The following is a 23232-nucleotide window of genomic DNA, read 5'->3' on the forward strand; positions in this document are numbered from 1 at the left end:
CAAGCATACTCTCAAGCTTAGGCCATGCACCCACTAAAAAAACTAATTACGCACTGCCTGTACATATACTGTATACTTCCCCACCTCTTGTTTCCACCCCATTCCTTTAGATCACATGTGTCGAACTCCAGGTCTGGAGGGCCAGATCCATGCCAGTGTTTAGGATGGACTGAGAAAGAAAGGAATGTGTTCTACCTGATGGACCTCACCTTTCCTGATTCAGACCCATCAATTCATTTGAGCCGTATCAAAAATGTGTGAGGCTCTCGGCCTTCGTACGACCGGTTTGACCAGGGCCGGCCCTAGACTTTTTGCCGCCTGAGGCAAAATTAGAAAAAATCGCCCACCCCAGCAGTGTGTGTGTGGGGGGGGGGGGGGGGGGTGCGCCGAGCTGGAGGGGTAGCGGGTAGAAAGGGGGTATTGGGCTTAGCGGCGGAGAGGGCCCCCCCCTCCCTCGCCTGGGTCCCCCGCTCTGCGCTCCCCTCCAGTGTTAAGTACACGCCTGTATTAAACATATGATGAAGAGGTAACGGGCGGGGGAATCACTCACCTCTTCCGCGTTCCATCTCGTGCTCCACTGACGTCACTTACTGCAATGCCGCCCACTGCATTGTAAGTGGATGGCCTTGCAGGAAGTGACGTCAGTGGAGCGCACGATGGAACGCGGAAAAGGTGAGTGATTCCCCCGCCCGTTGCCTCTTCATCATATGTAGGCTTGTACTTAACGCTGGAGGGGAGCGCAGATCGGGGGATCAAGGCGAGGGAGGAAGGGGGTCCGACCCCCCCTCCCCGCCGCTAGGCCCAATACCCCCTTTCTGCCCGCTACCTCTCCAGCTCGGCGGGCGGCCCCCAGCGCATGGACAGGCGGGTGCCGCCCCCCCAGATCTGCCGCCTGAGGCAAATGTTTCACCCCGCCTCATGAGCGGGCCGGCCCTGGGTTTGACATACCTGCTTTAGATTGTAAGCTCGCAAGGGCAGGGCTCTCACCCTTTTGTGTCATGGAATGTTATTCATTTAATTGCTTGCACTCTGTTATACATTTATACATTTTAGTCATCATGTTAAATTTGCAATTGTAATCAGCAGTTCTGTATTCTGTATCAGTGTTCATATTTGATGTATATCATTGTCTGTAACATTATGTATCCCTTGCTTTATTTTCTTACATTGTACAGCGCCACGGAATTTGTTGGCGCTTTATAAATAAATAATAATAATAATTAGTAGCTGGGGCCTGCCAGAGGATCAGCATGAAAGCCAGACACGTAGTATTTTTTTGTTGTTGTAACAATGGCAACCAAGATGACAGACTCCATATACCGGTCAATAAAAATTTTGTGTTCCACGGTTGTTACCCCTGGCCCTTTCACACCAGAGGACTTTTTTTGGCGTTTTAACACCACAGCCGAAGTTGGCGTTTTCTAAGGTAAAATGAAAGTCCATAGACTTTCATTTTACCTTTCACATCTAACTCAGCGTTTTGGAGCGTTGCGTTTCAACGCTCCCAGGAGCTTTTTCGGGGCTGTTTACAGCCGAAGTTGGCTGTTGGCGTTTCAGTAATAGTCAATGGAAACCGCCAACTTCAGCGTTTTCAAAGTGTTTTACAGCTAACTTGTTCACTTATTTTTATAGAAAAACAAAAAAGGACGTTTTCATATGAGCTGTAAAACGCTTTCAAAACGCTTTCAAAAAGCTATGTATTGCCGTTAAGCAAAAGGCTGACTTTCAGCCTTTTCTACTGCAGCCTCTAGTGTGAAAGAAAGGATCCAGACATTTTTGACACTTTAGCGGTGTCCTTTTGATATGGCTGTAACTTTTTAATTACTTATGCCAGGTGATAAATATCTTGTTTTTTTCAGTACAATCTAGGCTTTCTTTTCTATTTTATAGTCATTTTTGTGGGGAAAAATTAGGCATAAAGAAAACACCCATTTTCTCCTCTTTCGCCCTTCCTAATTTTCACATGACACGCCCCACAATTATAATACACATACAAATAAATTATTTGGCTACATCCTAAAACCTACAGCACTGGTGAGGACGTCCTGGAACAGCAACCGGTTCAGGACCAACGCAGTGGAAATCTACGTCATGCTTGTGGCTGTGCGGATCTGACAGGACGTAGATTTCAACAATGGTGGCCGCGCGGTCCCGCCGCTCATGCCGCTGTCTCCCCGCCGCAGATCACTCGCCCTGCCGTCTATATGATGGCAGAGCAGTGTGAGCCGGTCAGAGAGCCGATTTCATTGGCTTCTGACCCTGTCATCACTGTGAGCCAATCCCATTGGCTTACATTGATTGACAGCGTCAGGAGCCAATAAAAGCGGCTCCTCTGACCTGCTCACACAGCTCTGCTGTCATAGAGATGGCAGAGAGAGGGTCCTGCAGTGGGGACAGAGCGGCGTTACCAGCTGGAGCAGCGGTTATTGAGGCGATTCGTCAGTAAGCGCCATTTTACTGCACCAGCAGTCTCTGGTCCTTAATGGAGCAGAGACTGCTGCTTTGGAAGTAGTTAAACAGCTATCGACAAATATTATTTTACAAGTGAAATTTGAATGCAGTAGTGATATATGTCTATCAAAGTTTGGGCCACTGCACACCAAAAAGCTCTAGCATATTTGCAAACGATTGGCCATTTTTGAAGTGATTTTTCAGAGCTAGCGATTTTTTAATCATGCCTATCGCTTTTTGGAGTGTTTTTGTGTAGCTTTTTTTATTTTTTGTTACAGTAGAGCTGGAACTTAGCAGCTTCTGTAACAAAAACTTTTGGAAAATCGCTGTGATCTAGCGCTTTTCAGAGCGACTTTCCACTTTCCTATACTTAAAGGGATACTTAGTCAAAAATAAAAAATGATTTTTACTCACCTGGGGCATCCCTCAGCCCCCTGAAGCTGTATGGTGCCCTCGCAGCCTGGCTCCGATCCTCCTTTCCCCGCCGGCGGCTACTTCCGGGTTCGGCGACAGCCACTGACAGGCTGGGAACGCGAGTGATTCTCCGCGTTCCCAGCCACTATATCACCCTCTATGCTGCTATAGCGTATAATACGCTATAGCAGCATAGAGGGTGATATAGCGGCTGGGAACGCGGAGAATCACTCGCGTTCCCAGCCTGTCAGTGGCTGTCGCCGAACCCGGAAGTACCTGCCGGCGGGGAAAGGAGGATCGGAGCGAGGCTGCGAGGGCATCATACAGCTTCAGGGGGCTGAGGGATGCCCCAGGTGAGTAAAAATTTTTTTTTTATTTTTGACTTAAGTATCCCTTTAACATTGAGGCTGAATTGCCACGAAAAAGCGCAGACACGCTGCAGGACCCGCGTTTGCGTTTGGGAGAAAATCACATCGTGTGGTGTGATTCCTCCCATTCAGATAAATTAGCCAAGCGCTTTTCAAAGAGCTCTGAAGCGCTCTTGGTGTGCACCAGTCCTTCCTCATTTTCCTGGCCCACCGACTACTGACTTAGGGGTTGATTCAATAAACCATGCTATGACAAATAGCACGACTTATCAGAGATAGCACGCCTTATCAGAGATAGCACGCCTTATCAGAGTAGTGTAGCGAGTGCTACGAACCCGCAGGGGCTCAGGGCAGGACGAGTGCCATTGCCAATTAGGAGGCATACGTTGCTAGTGCTCGCTATGCTACTCTGATAAGGCATGTAAAAGTGCTATCTCTGATAAGGTGTGCTATTTATCAGCACTGTTTAGTGAATCAACCTCTTAGTCTCCATAAAATACACTATTTGAAAGAAAACATCATAGCAGGAAAGGCTGGTGGGTGGACTGAATAACTAATAACTTGCTACCAGACTCATCATCTATTTTCCAGTATTAAATTAGCAGGTCAACATATAGTTATTTATCTAATACCTCACAGAGGTTCCTTATACCAAATCCCTCAGTTTATACCAATGACCACTCCCTGTTGAACAAAGTCAGATTCATATCTTTCTGTTCAGACTGAGATCTTGCTGGCAAATAGCCAAACAGAGCCATTGCCTCTTTGCAGTTCTTCTGAATTTCTCCCACAAAATTAAAGTCCAGATCACTTCTCCATTTCTGAATTACCTTTGAGGACTCCCGTGAGAAGGTCATGTTGTTATTTCCATCTCCCTCCTCCTTGTTGGTGACATTGTAAAGCCACTGTTCCAAGTCTTTGGTTAGGGGAAGACTGGCAAATTTGTAAATTTCTTTAACATATTTATATGGTTCGTTGGAAAGGTCCTCATGGCGAATGGCCATATACCGTCCCTGCAAGACACGAGCTGCTTTGGCCACATTGTTGATATCAACCTGAGATTTGCAGATCTTCTGCATGACCCTGCTTATTGTGATATTTGTGTTTCCTTCATTCTTAAGTACAATTTTATTATCGTCATCAAGAACAAAGTATTTCCTAGATGAGGCAATGCCCCGTGGATCTCTCACAAGGTGCAAAATCCGGAGATCAAGAGCAGGATCTCGAAAAAGGGGAAGTAGAACGGAAAGGTCAAAAATACGAACTGTTTTCATCACCACGTGACTGTATGTTTTGCATATCTCTGCCATTGTATCCAGAGAGGTGTCTTTACAGCGGTGGTAGCAACTGAGGCGGTCGTAGCCTTCAGAGGGAACAGATGCTGAGCAAGCTGGAGGCGTGCAGAGAGCACGAGTTTCAGCAAAGAAACCCAATTCATCTACACTTTTTCCACCGTTGGGAAGGTAGTGCCGAAGAGATGATACATCACAAGTGAATAGAGAGCGTAGGAGGTCTCTTAAGGGATAATGGAGCAGCTCAGAACTCTCGTTTGGAAGCTTTATCCAGATGGGATGTCCAGGCTCAAAGAAGTAAAACACATCACTGTGATGGTTGAAGATCTGACCTATGAAGGTTGATCCCGATCTCCAGGAAGACACAACCAGGAGGTGGACAGGGTTCCTTTTCTGAGAAAAAGAAGGCAAGTAGGAAATTGAGATAGATTTGTTAGAAAGGAACTGGGACAAGCAGAAGAACATAAAGGCTATGAAGAGCAAGGAGAGCAATCGGATACGTGGGGACATCATCTGCAGAGTATAAATAGCTGATAGATAACTTGAAGAAGAGCCAGACAGAACTTATGGAAAGAACAGACTGGGGGAAAAAATGAAAGCTGAAACCTGTAGAAAGAAAGCAAAATACAAAAACAAACCGTTAGCAAATGAAAATATCAGAATGTAAATGTATATGCTAGATAAAGCATCAAAATCGCTGACGGTAAAAAAAAAAATTGAAAACTAGCAGTAGAAAGCAAGACCTGTATTTCCCTCGTCCATAAAGAAGCTCTACTGGCAGATCTTCACATACTGCGATTCGTCACCCTTGTGCCCCTGGAAAAACCCTGCTTAGCTAAGTAACTATGGGCCACAGTGCAAGTTTTACATTGGGCCCCCCAAGCACTCTATACATAACAATTGACACGGCCCACCAAAACCTGCCATTGGCAACTACAGTGTCAGAGGTGCAAGAAGGGAATGGGGAACAGTTTGTGCATAATAACTACTATTCAAAGCATCTATAGAAGTGATTCTTATCAGCAGGGGCGTCCCTAGGGTCCTTGAAGATCCGGGGCACCTGTGGGCACAGGCAAAAATGGGTGTGGCCATTCTGAGAGTGGGCATGGCCATGGGTGGGGCCAAATGTACATGAACTTAATAGTGGTGTAAGCTACAGATAACGGGCCTGCCCATCGAAATATTGGATGGAGCCCCCTGTCCTCTATTTAGATAATTTACAATCAGTATAGGCATAGATTAAAGATGTATACGCACATCTCGCTCCTGCTGAGTAGAACAATGCCTAATTGCTAGGCAGATAGATGGTTAAATAGATAATTTCCAACATGTAGGGAATTATCTATGTGGCAGGTAAATCTAACAGAAAATCTAACAGAAATGTGTATGTTGTGTACCTAGCATAACATCTTATACTGTACACACTGCAGCTAGTTTACTATCAGTACAGGCACAGAGTAACAGCTTATACTGTACATACTGGAGGTAGCAGAGATCAGCACACACTGCAGCTGGTTTACTATCAGTACAGGCACAGAGTAACAGCTTATTCTGTACATACTGGAGGTAGCAGAGATCAGCACACACTGCAGCTGGTTTACTATCAGTACAGGCATAGAGTAATAGCTTATACTGGAGGTAGCAGAGATCAGCACACACTGCAGCTGGTTTACTATCAGTACAGGCACAGAGTAACAGCTTATACTGTACATACTGGGGGTAGCAGAGATCAGCACACACTGCAGCTAGTTTACTATCAGTACAGACACAGAGTAACAGCTTATACTGTACATACTGGAGGTAGCAGAGGTCAGCACACACTGCAGCTGGTTTACTATCAGTACAGGCACAGAGTAACAGCTTATACTGTACATACTGGGGGTAGCAGAGATCAGCAAACACTGCAGTTGGTTTACTATCAGTACAAACATAAAGTAACAGCTTTTACTGTACATACTGGAGGTAGCATAGATCAGCACACACTGCAGCTAGTTTACTATCAGTGCAGGTACAGAAAACAGCTCATACTGGAAAAATTGGAGGTAGCAGAGATAAGCACACAGAGACAGCACAGCACAGCAGACAGGCCCAGCCAGTCCCATGTGTTGTTTGGCTAGTGGCTACTACTACTGGGCTGGCTGCAGGCTGGCTGGCTGTGTGGCTTGGCTAGCTGGCTCTGGCTGCACTCTCTCCCCTCCAACCCCCCACCTGGCTAGTGGCTACTACCACTAGGCTGGCTAGCTACCTGGCAGCAGTTCCCCAAAATATGGGTAATCTGTCAGCAGCCGTTCACCTAACATACACATAATCTGGCAGCGGTTCCCCAAAATACACTTAATCTGTTAACAGTGGTTCCCCGAAAATGCAGATAATCTGACAGCAGTTCCCCCAAAATAGGTACCCCCAGCATAGGATGCCAGGTCTATAGGTGTCCCCAGTATAAGTAGCCATGAATATAGTTGTCCCCAGAATAGGTAGCCAGATGTATAATGTCCCAAGAAAAGGTAGCCAGGTGTATAGATGTCCACAGAATAGGTGGCTAGCCTAGATGTATGTTCCATAAGTAGCCAGATGTATAGTAGTCCCCAGTATATGTAGCCGGGTGTATAGCTGTCCCCAGTATATGTAGCCAGAGGGTATATGTGCCCAGTATATGTAGTCAGGGGTATATTAGTCCCCAGTTTATCTAGCCAGAGGTATATGTCCTCAGTATATGTAGCCAGGGGGTATATTAGTCTCCAGTTTATGTAGCCAGAGGTAAATGTCCTCCTCGGTATATGTAGTCAGGGGTATAGTAGTCCAGCACAAGTTGGTAATTTACCTCACTGCTCGGGAATTTCAGCTTTGCATGCGGTAACAGCTATGAACTGACATTCTGCTGAGTGCTCTGTAAAGTCAGCTGTTTTCTCAATTACCGAATGCGGTAATGCTTTATAAATCGACCTCAATGTATGGATTTATAGAATATAACCTACCCAGGTCATAGCCAGAAGGTGCATGAGGGCAGCCAGTGCCATAAAGGCAAAGGGGGCAATTGTCCCAGGGCCCCTTCATCCATAGGGGCACCCAACAAGTGTCCACCACCACCCTACTAAATTATGTGGAGACAGACCTGCAGTGCCTGAAACCCGGAGGATCTGGAGGTCGTTATTGGATGCATCTGGCCAGTATACGGGGGGGCACACACGTCTGACTACTATATGGGGGCGGGGCATATCTACGTATACTGAGGGAGGGGGAGCACATCAGGCTGCTATTCATTCATTATTATACTGAGAAGGTGGGGAGAACATCTGGCTACTAAACTGCGAGGAGGGGGGTGCACATCTACAGTAGCTATTAAATTGGGGGTGGGGAATCATTAGGGGCACATCTGAGTACTATACTGGCGGGAGGGGGGCCCCAGGTTACTTCTGCCCTGGGGCCCCATTGTAGCCAGAACCAGCTCTGAGGGCAGCTGCGGTAGAGGACAGGAAAGGCAGACAAAACACTCCACGGTTGGCATGGTCCATGCGACCCCTTCGCCAGGATTGATTACAAATATTTAGATTCAGGCAGCTGCTATTCATTCATTCCAAATGAAAAAAGTATGGCAACCTCCATATACCTCTCACTTCAGGCTATTCATTCATTCAGGCAACTGCTATTCATTCATTCAGGCAACTGCTATTTATTCATTCAGGCAACTGCTATTTATTCATTCAGGCAACTGCTATTTATTCATTCAGGCAACTGCTATTCATTCATTCATTCAGGCAACTGCTATTCATTCATTCAGGCAACTGCTATTTATTCATTCAGGCAACTGCTATTCATTCATTCAGGCAACTGCTATTCATGCATTCATTCATTCAGGCAGCTGGCTGCTATTCATTCATTCATTCAGGCAACTGCTATTCATTCATTCAGGCAGCTGATATTCATTCATTCAGGCAGCTGCTATTCATTCAGGCAACTGCTATTCATTCATTCAGGCAGCTGATATTCATTCAGGCAGCTGACATTCATTCATTCAGGAAGCTGCTATTCATTCATTCAGGCAGCTGATATTCATTCATTCAGGCAGCTGCTATTCATTCATTCAGGCAGCTGCTATTCATTCAGGCAACTGCTATTCATTCATTCAGGCAGCTGATATTCATTCATTAATTCATTCATTCAGGCAGCTGCTATTCATTCATTCAGGCAGCTGCTATTCATTCATTCAGACAACTGCCATTAATTAATTAATTCATTCATTCATTCATTCATTCAAGCAGACAGCTGCTATTCATTCATTCATTCATTCATTCAGGCAGGCAGCTGCTATTCATTCATTCAGGCAACTGCTATTCATTCATTCAGGCAGCTGATATTCATTCATTAATTCATTCATTCAGGCAGCTGATATTCATTCATTCAGGCAGCTGCTATTCATTCATTCATTCAGGCAGCTGCTATTCATTCATTCAGGCAGCTGATATTCATTCATTCATTCATTCAGGCAGCTGCTATTCATTCATTCAGGCAACTGCTATTCATTCATTCATTAAGGTAACTGCTATTCATTCATTCAGGCAACTGCTATTCATTCATTCATTCAAGCAGGCAAGTCAACTGCTATTCATTCATTCATTCAGGCAACTGCTATTCATTCATTTATTCAGGCAGCTGCTATTCATTCATTCAGGCAACTGCTATTCATTCATTCAGGCAGCTGATATTCATTCATTCAGGCAGCTGATATTCATTCAGTCAACTGCTATTCATTCATTCAGGCAGCTGATATTCATTCATTCAGGCAACTGCTATTCATTCATTCAGGCATCTGATATTCATTCATTCATTCATTCATTCATTCATTCATTCAGGCAGCTGCTATTAATTCATTCAGGCAACTGCTATTCATTCATTCAGGAAGCTGATATTCATTCATTCATTCAGGCAGGCAGCTGCTATTCATTCATTCAGGCAACTGCTATTCATTCATTCATTCATTCAAGCAGGCAACTGCTATTCATTCATTCAGGCAGCTGCTATTCATTCATTCAGGCAACTGCTATTCATTCATTCATTCATTCATTCAGGCAGCTGCTATTCATTCATTCAGGCAACTGCTATTCATTCATTCAGGCAGCTGATATTCATTCATTCAGGCAGCTGCTATTCATTCATTCAGGCAACTGCTATTCATTCATTCAGACAGCTGCTATTTACTCATTCATTCATTCAGCTGCTATTCATTCATTCATTCATTCATTCATTCATTTAGGCAGCTGCTATTCATTCATTCAGGCAACTGCTATTCATTCATTCATTCAGGCAGCTGCTATTCATTCATTCAGGCAACTGCTATTCATTCATTCAGGCAGCTGATGTTCATTCATTCAGGCAGCTGCTATTCAGGCAACTGCTATTCATTCATTCAGGCAGCTGATATTCATTCATTCATCCAGACAGCTGCTATTCATTCATTCATTCATTCAGGCAACTGCTATTCATTCATTCAGGCAGCTGATATTCATTCATTCATTCATTCAGGCAGCTGCTATTCATTCATTCAGGCAACTGCTATTCATTCATTCAGGTAGCTGCTATTCATTCATTCATTCATTCATTCAGGCAGCTGCTATTAATTCATTCAGGCAGCTGATATTCATTCATTCAGGCAGCTGCTATTAATTCAGGCAACTGCTATTCATTCATTCAGGCAGCTGATATTCATTCATGAATTCATTCATTCAGGCAGCTGATATTCATTCATTCAGGCAGCTGCTATTCATTCATTCATTCATTCAGGCAGCTGCTATTCATTCATTCATTCATTCAGGCAACTGCTATTAATTCATTCAGGCAGCTGATATTCATTCATTCAGGCAGCTGCTATTCATTCAGGCAACTGCTATTCCTTCATTCAGGCAACTGCTATTCATTCATTCATTCATTCAGGCAGCTGCTATTCATTCAGGCAACTGCTATTCATTCATTCAGGCAGCTGCTATTCATTCATTCAGGCAGCTGCTATTCATTCATTCAGGCAACTGCTATTAATTCATTCAGGCAGCTGATATTCATTCATTCATTCATTCAGGCAGCTGCTATTCATTCAGGCAACTGCTATTCATTCATTCAGGCAGCTGCTATTCATTCATTCAGGCAGCTGCTATTCATTCATTCAGGCAACTGCTATTAATTCATTCAGGCAGCTGATATTCATTCATTCAGGCAGCTGATATTGATTCAGGCAACTGCTATTCATTCATTCATTCAGGCAACTGCTATTAATTCATTCAGGCAGCTGATATTCATTCATTCATTCAGACAGCTGCCTGCTATTAATTCATTCAGGCAACTGCTATTAATTCATTCAGGCAGCTGATATTCATTCATTCAGGCAGCTGCTATTCATTCATTCAGGCAGCTGATATTCATTCAGGCAACTGCTATTCATTCATTCAGGCAGCTGATATTCATTCATTAATTCATTCATTCAGGCAACTGCTATTAATTCATTCAGGCAGCTGATATTCATTCATTCATTCAGACAGCTGCCTGCTATTAATTCATTCAGGCAACTGCTATTAATTCATTCAGGCAGCTGATATTCATTCATTCAGGCAGCTGCTATTCATTCATTCAGGCAGCTGATATTCATTCAGGCAACTGCTATTCATTCATTCAGGCAGCTGATATTCATTCATTAATTCATTCATTCAGGCAACTGCTATTTATTCATTCAGGCAACTGCTATTCATTCATTCAGGCAACTGCTATTCATGCATTCATTCATTCAGGCAGCTGGCTGCTATTCATTCATTCATTCAGGCAACTGCTATTCATTCATTCAGGCAGCTGATATTCATTCATTCAGGCAGCTGCTATTCATTCAGGCAACTGCTATTCATTCATTCAGGCAGCTGATATTCATTCAGGCAGCTGACATTCATTCATTCAGGAAGCTGCTATTCATTCATTCAGGCAGCTGATATTCATTCATTCAGGCAGCTGCTATTCATTCATTCAGGCAGCTGCTATTCATTCAGGCAACTGCTATTCATTCATTCAGGCAGCTGATATTCATTCATTAATTCATTCATTCAGGCAGCTGCTATTCATTCATTCAGGCAGCTGCTATTCATTCATTCAGACAACTGCCATTCATTAATTAATTAATTCATTCATTCATTCATTCATTCAAGCAGACAGCTGCTATTCATTCATTCATTCATTCATTCATTCATTCATTCAGGCAGCTGCTATTCATTCATTCAGGCAACTGCTATTCATTCATTCAGGCAGCTGATATTCATTCATTAATTCATTCATTCAGGCAGCTGATATTCATTCATTCAGGCAGCTGATATTCATTCATTCATTCAGGCAGCTGCTATTCATTCATTCAGGCAGCTGATATTCATTCATTCATTCATTCAGGCAGCTGCTATTCATTCATTCAGGCAACTGCTATTCATTCATTCATTCATTCATTCAAGCAGGCAAGTCAACTGCTATTCATTCATTCATTCATTCAGGCAACTGCTATTCATTCATTCATTCATTTATTCAGGCAGCTGCTATTCATTCATTCAGGCAACTGCTATTCATTCATTCAGGCAGCTGATATTCATTCATTCAGGCAGCTGATATTCATTCAGTCAACTGCTATTCATTCATTCAGGCAGCTGATATTCATTCATTCAGGCAACTGCTATTCATTCATTCAGGCATCTGATATTCATTCATTCATTCATTCAGGCAGCTGCTATTAATTCATTCAGGCAACTGCTATTCATTCATTCAGGCAGCTGATATTCATTCATTCAGGCAGGCAGCTGCTATTCATTCATTCAGGCAACTGCTATTCATTCATTCATTCAAGCAGGCAACTGCTATTCATTCATTCAGGCAACTGCTATTCATTCATTCATTCATTCATTTAGGCAGCTGCTATTCATTCATTCAGGCAACTGCTATTCATTCATTCAGGCAGCTGATATTCATTCAGGCAGCTGCTATTCATTCATTCAGGCAACTGCTATTCATTCATTCAGACAGCTGCTATTTACTCATTCATTCATTCATTCAGCTGCTATTCATTCATTCATTCATTCATTCATTTAGGCAGCTGCTATTCATTCATTCAGGCAACTGCTATTCATTCATTCATTCAGGCAGCTGCTATTCATTCATTCAGGCAACTGCTATTCATTCATTCAGGCAGCCGATGTTCATTCATTCAGGCAGCTGCTATTCAGGCAACTGCTATTCATTCATTCATTCAGGCAGCTGATATTCATTCATTCATCCAGACAGCTGCTATTCATTCATTCATTCATTCATTCATTCAGGCAACTGCTATTCATTCATTCAGGCAGCTGATATTCATTCATTCAGGCAGCTGCTATTCATTCATTCAGGCAACTGCTATTCATTCATTCAGGTAGCTGCTATTCATTCATTCATTCAGGCAGCTGCTATTAATTCATTCAGGCAGCTGATATTCATTCATTCAGGCAGCTGCTATTAATTCAGGCAACTGCTATTCATTCATTCAGGCAGCTGATATTCATTCATTAATTCATTCATTCAGGCAGCTGATATTCATTCATTCAGGCAGCTGCTATTCATTCATTCATTCAGGCAGCTGCTATTCATTCATTCAGGCAGCTGATATTCATTCATTCAGGCAGCTGCTATTCATTCATTCATTCATTCATTCAGGCAGCTGCTATTCATTCATTCATTCAGGCAACTGCTATTAATTCATTCAGGCAGCTGATATTCATTCATTCAGGCAGCTGCTATTCATTCAGGCAACTGCTATTCCTTCATTCAGGCAACTGCTATTCATTCATTCATTCATTCAGGCAGGCAGCTGCTATTCATTCATTCAGGCAACTGCTATTAATTCATTCAGGCAGCTGATATTCATTCATTCATTCATTCATTCATTCATTCAGGCAGCTGCTATTCATTCAGGCAACTGCTATTCATTCATTCAGGCAGCTGCTATTCATTCATTCAGGCAGCTGCTATTCATTCATTCAGGCAACTGCTATTAATTCATTCAGGCAGCTGATATTCATTCATTCAGGCAGCTGATATTGATTCAGGCAACTGCTATTCATTCATTCATTCAGGCAACTGCTATTAATTCATTCAGGCAGCTGATATTCATTCATTCATTCAGACAGCTGCCTGCTATTAATTCATTCAGGCAACTGCTATTAATTCATTCAGGCAGCTGATATTCATTCATTCAGGCAGCTGCTATTCATTCATTCAGGCAGCTGCTATTCATTCATTCAGGCAGCTGATATTCATTCAGGCAGCTGACATTCATTCATTCAGGAAGCTGCTATTCATTCATTCAGGCATCTGATATTCATTCATTCATTCATTCAGGCAGCTGCTATTAATTCATTCAGGCAACTGCTATTCATTCATTCAGGCAGCTGATATTCATTCATTCAGGCAGGCAGCTGCTATTCATTCATTCAGGCAACTGCTATTCATTCATTCATTCAAGCAGGCAACTGCTATTCATTCATTCAGGCAACTGCTATTCATTCATTCATTCATTCATTCATTCATTCATTTAGGCAGCTGCTATTCATTCATTCAGGCAACTGCTATTCATTCATTCAGGCAGCTGATATTCATTCATTCAGGCAGCTGCTATTCATTCATTCAGGCAACTGCTATTCATTCATTCAGACAGCTGCTATTTACTCATTCATTCATTCAGCTGCTATTCATTCATTCATTCATTCATTCATTCATTTAGGCAGCTGCTATTCATTCATTCAGGCAACTGCTATTCATTCATTCATTCAGGCAGCTGCTATTCATTCATTCAGGCAACTGCTATTCATTCATTCATTCAGGCAGCCGATGTTCATTCATTCAGGCAGCTGCTATTCAGGCAACTGCTATTCATTCATTCATTCAGGCAGCTGATATTCATTCATTCATCCAGACAGCTGCTATTCATTCATTCATTCATTCATTCATTCATTCAGGCAACTGCTATTCATTCATTCAGGCAGCTGATATTCATTCATTCAGGCAGCTGCTATTCATTCATTCAGGCAACTGCTATTCATTCATTCAGGTAGCTGCTATTCATTCATTCATTCAGGCAGCTGCTATTAATTCATTCAGGCAGCTGATATTCATTTATTCAGGCAGCTGCTATTAATTCAGGCAACTGCTATTCATTCATTCAGGCAGCTGATATTCATTCATTAATTCATTCATTCAGGCAGCTGATATTCATTCATTCAGGCAGCTGCTATTCATTCATTCATTCAGGCAGCTGCTATTCATTCATTCAGGCAGCTGATATTCATTCATTCAGGCAGCTGCTATTCATTCAGGCAACTGCTATTCCTTCATTCAGGCAACTGCTATTCATTCATTCATTCATTCAGGCAGGCAGCTGCTATTCATTCATTCAGGCAACTGCTATTAATTCATTCAGGCAGCTGATATTCATTCATTCATTCATTCATTCAGGCAGCTGCTATTCATTCAGGCAACTGCTATTCATTCATTCAGGCAGCTGCTATTCATTCATTCAGGCAGCTGCTATTCATTCATTCAGGCAACTGCTATTAATTCATTCAGGCAGCTGATATTCATTCATTCAGGCAGCTGATATTGATTCAGGCAACTGCTATTCATTCATTCATTCAGGCAACTGCTATTAATTCATTCAGGCAGCTGATATTCATTCATTCATTCAGACAGCTGCCTGCTATTAATTCATTCAGGCAACTGCTATTAATTCATTCAGGCAGCTGATATTTATTCATTCAGGCAGCTGCTATTCATTCATTCAGGCAGCTGCTATTCATTCATTCAGGCAGCTGATATTCATTCAGGCAGCTGACATTCATTCATTCAGGAAGCTGCTATTCATTCATTCAGGCAGCTGATATTCATTCATTCAGGCAGCTGCTATTCATTCATTCAGGCAGCTGCTATTCATTCAGGCAACTGCTATTCATTCATTCAGGCAGCTGATATTCATTCATTAATTCATTCATTCAGGCAGCTGCTATTCATTCATTCAGGCAGCTGCTATTCATTCATTCAGACAACTGCCATTAATTAATTCATTCATTCATTCATTCATTCATTCATTCATTCATTCATTCATTCATTCAAGCAGACAGCTGCTATTTACTCATTCATTCATTCATTCATTCATTCATTCATTCATTCATTCATTCAGCTGCTATTCATTCATTCATTCATTCATTTAGGCAGCTGCTATTCATTCATTCATTCATTCATTCATGACAGCTGCTATTCATTCAGGCAGCTGCTTTTCATTCATTCCAAATTAAAAAAAGTATGGCAACCTCCATATACCTCTCACTTCAGGCTATTCATTCATTTAGACAGCTGCTATTTATTCATTCAGGCAACTGCTATTTTTTCATTCAGGCAGTTGTTATTCATGCATTCATTCATTCATTCATTCATTCATTCATTCATTCATTCATGCAGCTGCTATTCATTCATTCAGGCAACTGCTATTCATTCAGGCAGCTGCTATTCATTCATTCAAAATGAAAAAAATATGACAACCTCCATATACCTCTCAGTTCAGGTGTGCTTAAAGAAAATCTGCATAAAAAACAGCCCTGGGTGGTATGTACCTCGAGAGGGGGGAGGAGCCTCTGTATTCTAATGAAAAAAACAACAAAAATCAATTAACCCTTCGCACACTCACATGCAAATGTTCAAACAAATGCATTCACAGATTTACTCATCCAGGCACAACTGTTATCCCTACAGCTAAATTAAAAGCCAGGGTTTTAGTTCACAGAAGAATGCATTCTTATGCTTAGTCACCTATCCTGCGTAGAAGTACCCAGGTAAACATAGGTGTCCTAACTCTGGCCCTGTAACATGCATAGTGCAGACATGCAAACACATTCATTGCATCAAACCTATCAATGGATTAGGAGCAGACATCCTAACTTCCTCTCCTGGGAAAGAGTGGGGGGGAGTGCACCAATTCGGTGCACTCCCCCTTCCCCTGTATGTTTGTCAGCATGCACACAGCTTATGCTGGTGTATGTGCATGGTGCACATGGACACATAACGTTAGCTCCCTTGTGCGATTGGTAAGATGCACCGTCTGTCCCAGGAGAGGACGTTGGGATGTGTGCTCCTAATCCATTGATAGGTTTGATGCAATGAATGTGTTTGCATGTCTGCACTATGCATGTTACAGGGCCAGAGTTAGGACACCTATGTTTACCTGGGTACTTCTACGCAGTATAGGTGACTAAGCATAAGAATGCATTCTGCTGTGAACTAAGACCCCGGCTTTTAATTTAGCTGTAGGGATAACAGTGGTGCCTGGATGAGTAAATCTGTGAATGCATTTGTTTGAACATTTGCATGTGAGTGTGCGAAGGGTTAATTGATTTTTGCCATTTCTAGCCACACCCCCTTCAGCACCTCCCTTTCCTTAATAATTTATTTAATGTCCTAACTAGAGGCAATGTGCCTGGATATATGTATGTTTATTCTGTATTCTAACGAGGCTTCCCCTATCCTCTTCCCCCTCCTGGATCCAGCGCTGGCAGCCCCAGAATAGCGGCAATGTAAATATGAATCCACCGCCATCCTGTGCAGGTGCAGTAGTGGCTTTCCAATCACGCTCAGGTGCAAATATCCAAGCCTGATCGGGTCTGCTCTACTGCGCAGACGTCGGCGACTCGCTCCTGCACAGTAGAGATGACCCGTTTGAGCTTAGCTATTTTCGCCTGAGCCCAATTCGGAAAACCGCTTATGAGCCTGCACAGGATTGTGGTAAATTAATATTGCAGGCGCTACTGCGCCGTAACCAAAGCCAACATCCTTGTCGGCTGTATTTTTGGGTGAAAAAGTGCTGGATCCTAATGAGGCTTAGGAGGATGGAGAAAGCCTCATTAGGATCCAGAAGCTTTCCCCCTCCCAAGGTAAGTACCCCATAGGGGCTGGGTTTTTTTTCACTAGGAGGATCAGCCATACTATGCCAGGGAAAAAAACACATATATAAGTAATACATACTTTATCTACTTGCATAACACATGTATTATACTGTCCACGTTTTGATTTCAGTGAATGTTATATAGTGAAGAGAATTCTGTTCCTGGTGTGAACCATGTCTTTTGCCCACCGCTGAGGCTAAATCCTGATGTCATTTATGCCCTTTACTTTTTTCTTTTCTCCTTCAATCGCTGAGTCACCTCAGCCTTGCTTGTAAACACAAGTGAGCAGGGGATCGTGTTTCAGATAAGCAGCTAGGCAGGTAAATAAATGGAAGAGGAGGAATATATTATAGATAAAAAGAAGTATTAGAGGCAGAGGATCAGCAGGATAGGCAGGCAACTGGTATTGCATAAAAGTAAATACATATGACAGCCTCTACATCTCTCTCACTTCAGTTGCCCTTTAAGTATGTGATAACTCCAAATCATAATAGCAGAAAAAGTTTTGAAAGTTTTGAATCTTTATCACTTAATACACCCAGACCAGTTGCTGTTGAAATGTGATTTTTATGGTGACAATACCGATTTAACCACTTCGCATCCAGACCTTGTCTTCCCCTAATTGACCAGAGCAATTTTGACGTTTTAGCTATGTCCCTTTTTAATCAGCCATAACTTTATCCCTACTCACGATACCTAAATGATCTAGGTATCGTTTTTTTCAGGGCAAACTAGAATTTCATCGGCGAGTATTTTGTCCCTAGACCAAAAAAGTTTTCTATGCATTTTAATGGGAAAAGAGGGGGGAAATGAAAAAAATTCATTTTTTTCTCAGTTTGTATCATTTCCAGTTTAAAAATAAAAAGTGCCACAGGAGATAAAAACATGTCACCAGTATTATGTCCCCCAGTATAGATAGCAAAATGTGTCCCGAGTATCAGACCCCCCCCTATAGCCAGATGTCCCCCCAATAATATATCAGTCACCCCCAGTATAGCCCGTTGTGTCCTCTGTGTTTGGCACCTCCCAGTATAGATAGACAAATGTATCCCCAGGATTGCTGCCCCTCATTATAACTAAATGTGTCCCCAGGAATAGTGGTCCCCCATTATAGCCAGATGCGCCTTCAGGATTAGCGGGTGCACCCAGGATTAGGTCCCCCTCCCACCATTATAGCCAGATCTGCCCCCAGTATAAAATGATACACTTAAAATTAAAATGTGTCCCCTCTTATTTTATTACCCCCCCCCCAGCTGCACATTTTACTCCCCACCCCCCACCAGGAGTCCACGCACTCCCTCGATGGCCAGATCTGTTAAAAAAAGAATCAGAATGCAGCCTGACTCACCTTTTCTCATTTCAACGATCAGCCTGCAGCCCGAACCTCCGATCCCCGATCTGCATGCAGCCCTGTGATGCCGGGTTACTGGGTCCTGGCTTGATGACGTCATCAAGCCGGGACCCAGCTATGCAGCATCACAGGGCTGTGTGCAGAGCGGGGATCGGCGGCTCGGGCTGCAGGCTGATGGCTGGAACGAGAAAAGGTGAGTCAGGCTGCTTTCTGATCCTTTTTTTTTAACAGATCTGGCCACCGAGGGGAGAGTGGAAAGGATCACCGCTGTTTGCTACATCGGTGATCGTTCATCCGCGGGGGGGGGGGGGGGGGTTCACTAATTGGCTACAAGGTAACATTTTCCCTTCCACCAATTAGTATTCCAGCTGTTAGTGCCGGGAGGTGCGCTCTGAAGCGCACCTGTTCCTGCACAACAGGGCTGCAAGCAGGTCAGTATATCTACGTGGCTGTGGCTTGGAGGGTGCCACAGCTGACGTAGATATACTGTAGCAAAGGACAAAGTGGTTAAATCTCAAATTAGAGGATATACCAAATTTTTTTTTTTTTTTTTTGCAAACTCTCAGCAGCGATAATACGCCATATCCCAACCAGAAATTGCCTTCATCAGCACCTTCCCTTGTTGGGTAAATAGTTGCATCATGGTTTGCCATATCTTTTATTTAGTAATCTTATTTGAATTAGAAAAATATTTGAAATATAGTAAAACAATACAACGTAATGACAGATTACTGTTCACTCAGACATCCCACCTACCACACCCCATACATACCTCATACATCCTCCATATACTTCCCCCCCAAAAACTCGGACACTTCTAGGTCCTCTCCTCCTCCTTACAAAAACAAAGAGGTATACGGAAGTCAGACAACACTCTTCTCCCAAATCCGTTTCATAACAACCCAACAAGTAGCATTAGACCTTTCAGTCACATCATCTTCTCCTATCCAAACTCTATTATTTAGAAATGCTATAATATGCTTTTTCCATTCTCCAAGGGAGAGTGGTTCCAGATTTTTACATTTTTTAATAATAAGCTTCCTAGTTAATCTTACCCCCAAATCTACCAATAGTTTTTGCTCACGACCACCTTCTGCTTCTTTTGTATCTTTAATCCCAAAAATTGCCCAGTTTACATTTAATGTAACCCCAGGGATTAAGTACCCGGAGCAAAATTCCTCCACCCCTTTCCAGAAGCCCTCCACCACAGGGCAGCTTCACATCATATGCAAGAAGGTACCTGAATCCCGTCCGCAGTTCCAGCAGGTTTCATCGACAGCTAAGCCGTATCTGAACATACGAACTGGCGACAGGTACCATCTGGCTATTAATTTATATTGGGCAAGCTGAATATAGGTGTCCGATATACTCCAGATTTTTTTAAAAACTCTAGCCCATAATTCTCCATTCATTTTAATTCCTTCACATTTTTCCCAACTGTCACAGAATCGTGGGTCGTGGGAGGACCCTGCTGTTCGTGGTTTAGAGGATATACCAAATTAAGCAGTTCACAGCCGACTTCCATTTAGCTTAATGTAGCATCAGGCAACACATAGCTATCGATAGTGGTCTCTGATCAATACTCAATATTGAAATCTTTGATCAGTAAGTCATTGGTTTTTTTTTGTCTGGTTGAACCTATACTGTGCAGTATTTGCCAATACAAATGTCAGATCAGCACAGCCACCCCCATACAGTACCTCGGATGTAACCAGGTAATACCAGTACTGCAGTACACTCTGCTAGTGCTGAACGCCGTTACAGTTATGCTACCGTAAACTACATACTAAAGTACAAGAGGGATATGGATGTTTCCTTTTAAACAATACCAGTTGCCTGGCAGTCCTGCTGATCTCTTTGACTGCAGTAGTGGCTGAATCACACACCAGAAACAAGCATGCAGCTGAGGGGCTGTGGCTAAATGTATTAGAGACACAGGATCAGCAGGAAAGTCAGGCAACTGGTATTATTTTAAAAGGAAAAATCCATAGATTTCTCACAGTTACTATCTGTACATCTGGCTGTAATCCAAGGCAGAATCTATGTGATCCAAACTCTGTACAATAGAGAGCGGCATATGCTGGTCTTATCTTCTGTGGATTGATGGTACTTCTGGGTACCTACCTTGTCTGTTCTCCACCAACATACAAATCCACCACTTGTTCGATCACTGCTGGCTGAGACACAACTGTGACTGCAGTGCCCTGGGTTTTATTGGTATTTAACCCCACCCCCCATCCAAACAGATGGTATATACCCAACTTCACAGGGGGTGTGCACCAGGGGTATCTACGTATGTAACTATATTGTAGAGTGTTTGCCTACCTTAGGCCTGGTGGGGCAGATCCTCTTCCTCTCTATCAGTATCCCATGTTTCCTGCAGACTGTAAGCCTGGTGGGGCAGATCCTCTTCCTCTCTAGTTTCCTGCAGACTGTAAGCCTGGTGGGGCAGATCCTCTTCCTCTCTAGTTTCCTGCAGACTGTGCGCCTGGTGGGGCAGATCCTCTTCCTCTCTAGTTTCCTACAGACTGTAAGCCTGGTGGGGCAGATCCTCTCCTCTCTATCAGTATCCCATGTTTCCTACAGACTGTAAGCCTGGTGGGGCAGATCTTCTTCCTCTCTAGTTTCCTGCAGACTGTAAGCCTGGTGGGGCAGATCCTCTTCCTCTCTAGTTTCCTGCAGACTGTAAGCCTGGTGGGGCAGATCCTCTTCCTCTCTTGAAGTATCCTGTGTCTCCTTCAGATTGTAAGCCTGGTGGGGCAGATCCTCTTCCTCTCTAGTTTCCTGCCGACTGTAAGCCTGGTGGGGCAGATCCTCTTCCTTTCTTGAAGTATCCTGTGTTTCCTACAGACTGTAAGCCTGGTGGGGCAGATCCTCTTCCTCTCTTGAAGTATCCTGTGTTTCCGGCAGACTGTAAGCCTGGTCTTCCTCTCTATCAGTATCCTGTGTTTCCTACAGACTGGTGCGGCAGATCCTCTTCCTCTCTTGAAGTATCCTGTGTTTCCTGCAGACTGTAAGCCTGGTCTTCCTCTCTATCAGTATCCTGTGTTTCCTACAGACTGTAAGCCTGGTGCGGCAGATCCTCTTCCTCTCTTGAAGTATCCTGTGTTTCCTTCAGACTGTAAGCCTGGTGGGGCAGATCCTCTTCCTCTCTTGAAGTATCCTGTGTTTCCTGCAGACTGCCTGGTCTTCCTCTCTATCAGTATCCTGTGTTTCCTACAGACTGTAAGCCTGGTGGGGCAGATCCTCTTCCTCTCTTGAAGTATCCTGTGTTACCTGCAGACTGCCTGGTCTTCCTCTCTATCAGTATCCTGTGTTTCCTACAGACTGTAAGCCTGGTGGGGCAGGTCCTCTTCCTCTCTTGAAGTATCCTGTGTTACCTGCAGACTGCCTGGTCTTCCTCTCTATCAGTATCCTGTGTTTCCTACAGACTGTAAGCCTGGTGAGGCACATATATCATCTATTCTGTCCTGTCATGTGTCTCCTCCTCTCCTAAATTGTAAACCTGACTGGACAGGATATTCTTGCTCTGCAACTGTCTCATTTGATTCCTACAAAGATTTATCCTGCTGAGGCTTCCTTCCCAGCAGGTGTCTACATTTCTGAGAAGTTGTTACACCAATTTGCCTGGCTGAAATAATAAGTACTGTGGCAAAGAGGACTTGGGCAATAGAAGGGGATCAGGACTCTTCTTAAAGGGACACTGTCGGGGGGTCAGGGGAAAATGAGTTGAAGTTACCCGGGGCATCTAATGGTCCCCCACAGACATCCTGTGCCCGCGCAGTCACTCACCGATGCTCTGCCCCCTTCTCTGGTTCACTTCTGGAATTTCAGACTTTAAAGTCTGAAAACCACTGCGCCTGCGTTGATGTGTCCTCACTCCCGCTGATGGCACCAGGAGCATACTGCGCAGCCCCAGTATGGTCTGTGTCTGCGTTGTGTGATCCTGGTGTCATCAGGGGAAGCGTTGACACGGCAACGCAGGCGCAGTGGTTTTCAGACTTTAAAGTCTGAAATTCCAGAAGTGAACTGGAAGTGGGGCCGGAGCATCGGTGAGTGGCTGCGCGGGCACAGGATGCCTGCGGGCAGAGGCGTAGCTAGGGTTTTCAGCGCCCGGGGACAAAGACTATTAATGCGCCCCCCAAAGTCAAGGTATGCGCGCCGCGCCAAAAAGGGGCATGGTCACATAATACATGTGGGCGTGGTTATGGGTGGAGCCAAATGTATATGGAGGTTAGCAGGCTCACGCTCACCCACCCTCCCTCAGTATGTACCTTCCAGCATGTTCCAAGACAAATTCAGCAATCATGAGCCCCCCCCATCAAGACAAATTCAGCAATCATGAGACCCCCAACATAACCAACTCAGCAATCATGAGGCCC

The 23232-nt window shown here is 43.6% G+C and overlaps 1 protein-coding gene across 4 annotated transcripts; it reads right to left on the bottom strand.

Moving 5' to 3' along the window:
• Nucleotides 1-3259: 3259 nt before the first annotated feature.
• Nucleotides 3260-22290, bottom strand: LOC137528069 (carbohydrate sulfotransferase 6-like). Of its 4 annotated transcripts, XM_068249322.1 has the most exons (3): nucleotides 22034-22290; nucleotides 21176-21917; nucleotides 3260-5131 (listed from the first exon to the last, which is right to left on the bottom strand). In XM_068249322.1, the coding sequence occupies exon 3, from the start codon at nucleotides 5036-5038 to the stop codon at nucleotides 3899-3901; it is 1140 nt and encodes a 379-aa protein (XP_068105423.1). In that variant the 5' UTR covers nucleotides 5039-5131; nucleotides 21176-21917; nucleotides 22034-22290; the 3' UTR covers nucleotides 3260-3898. The 4 variants fall into 4 exon arrangements, with proteins under 4 accessions (XP_068105423.1, XP_068105422.1, XP_068105424.1 ...); XM_068249321.1 differs by having other exon boundaries at nucleotides 21176-22290; XM_068249323.1 differs by lacking the exons at nucleotides 21176-21917; nucleotides 22034-22290 and adding an exon at nucleotides 20975-21019.
• Nucleotides 22291-23232: the final 942 nt, after the last annotated feature.

This window comes from Hyperolius riggenbachi, chromosome 8 (genome assembly GCF_040937935.1).
Source record: "Hyperolius riggenbachi isolate aHypRig1 chromosome 8, aHypRig1.pri, whole genome shotgun sequence".
NCBI lineage: Eukaryota > Metazoa > Chordata > Amphibia > Anura > Hyperoliidae > Hyperolius > Hyperolius riggenbachi.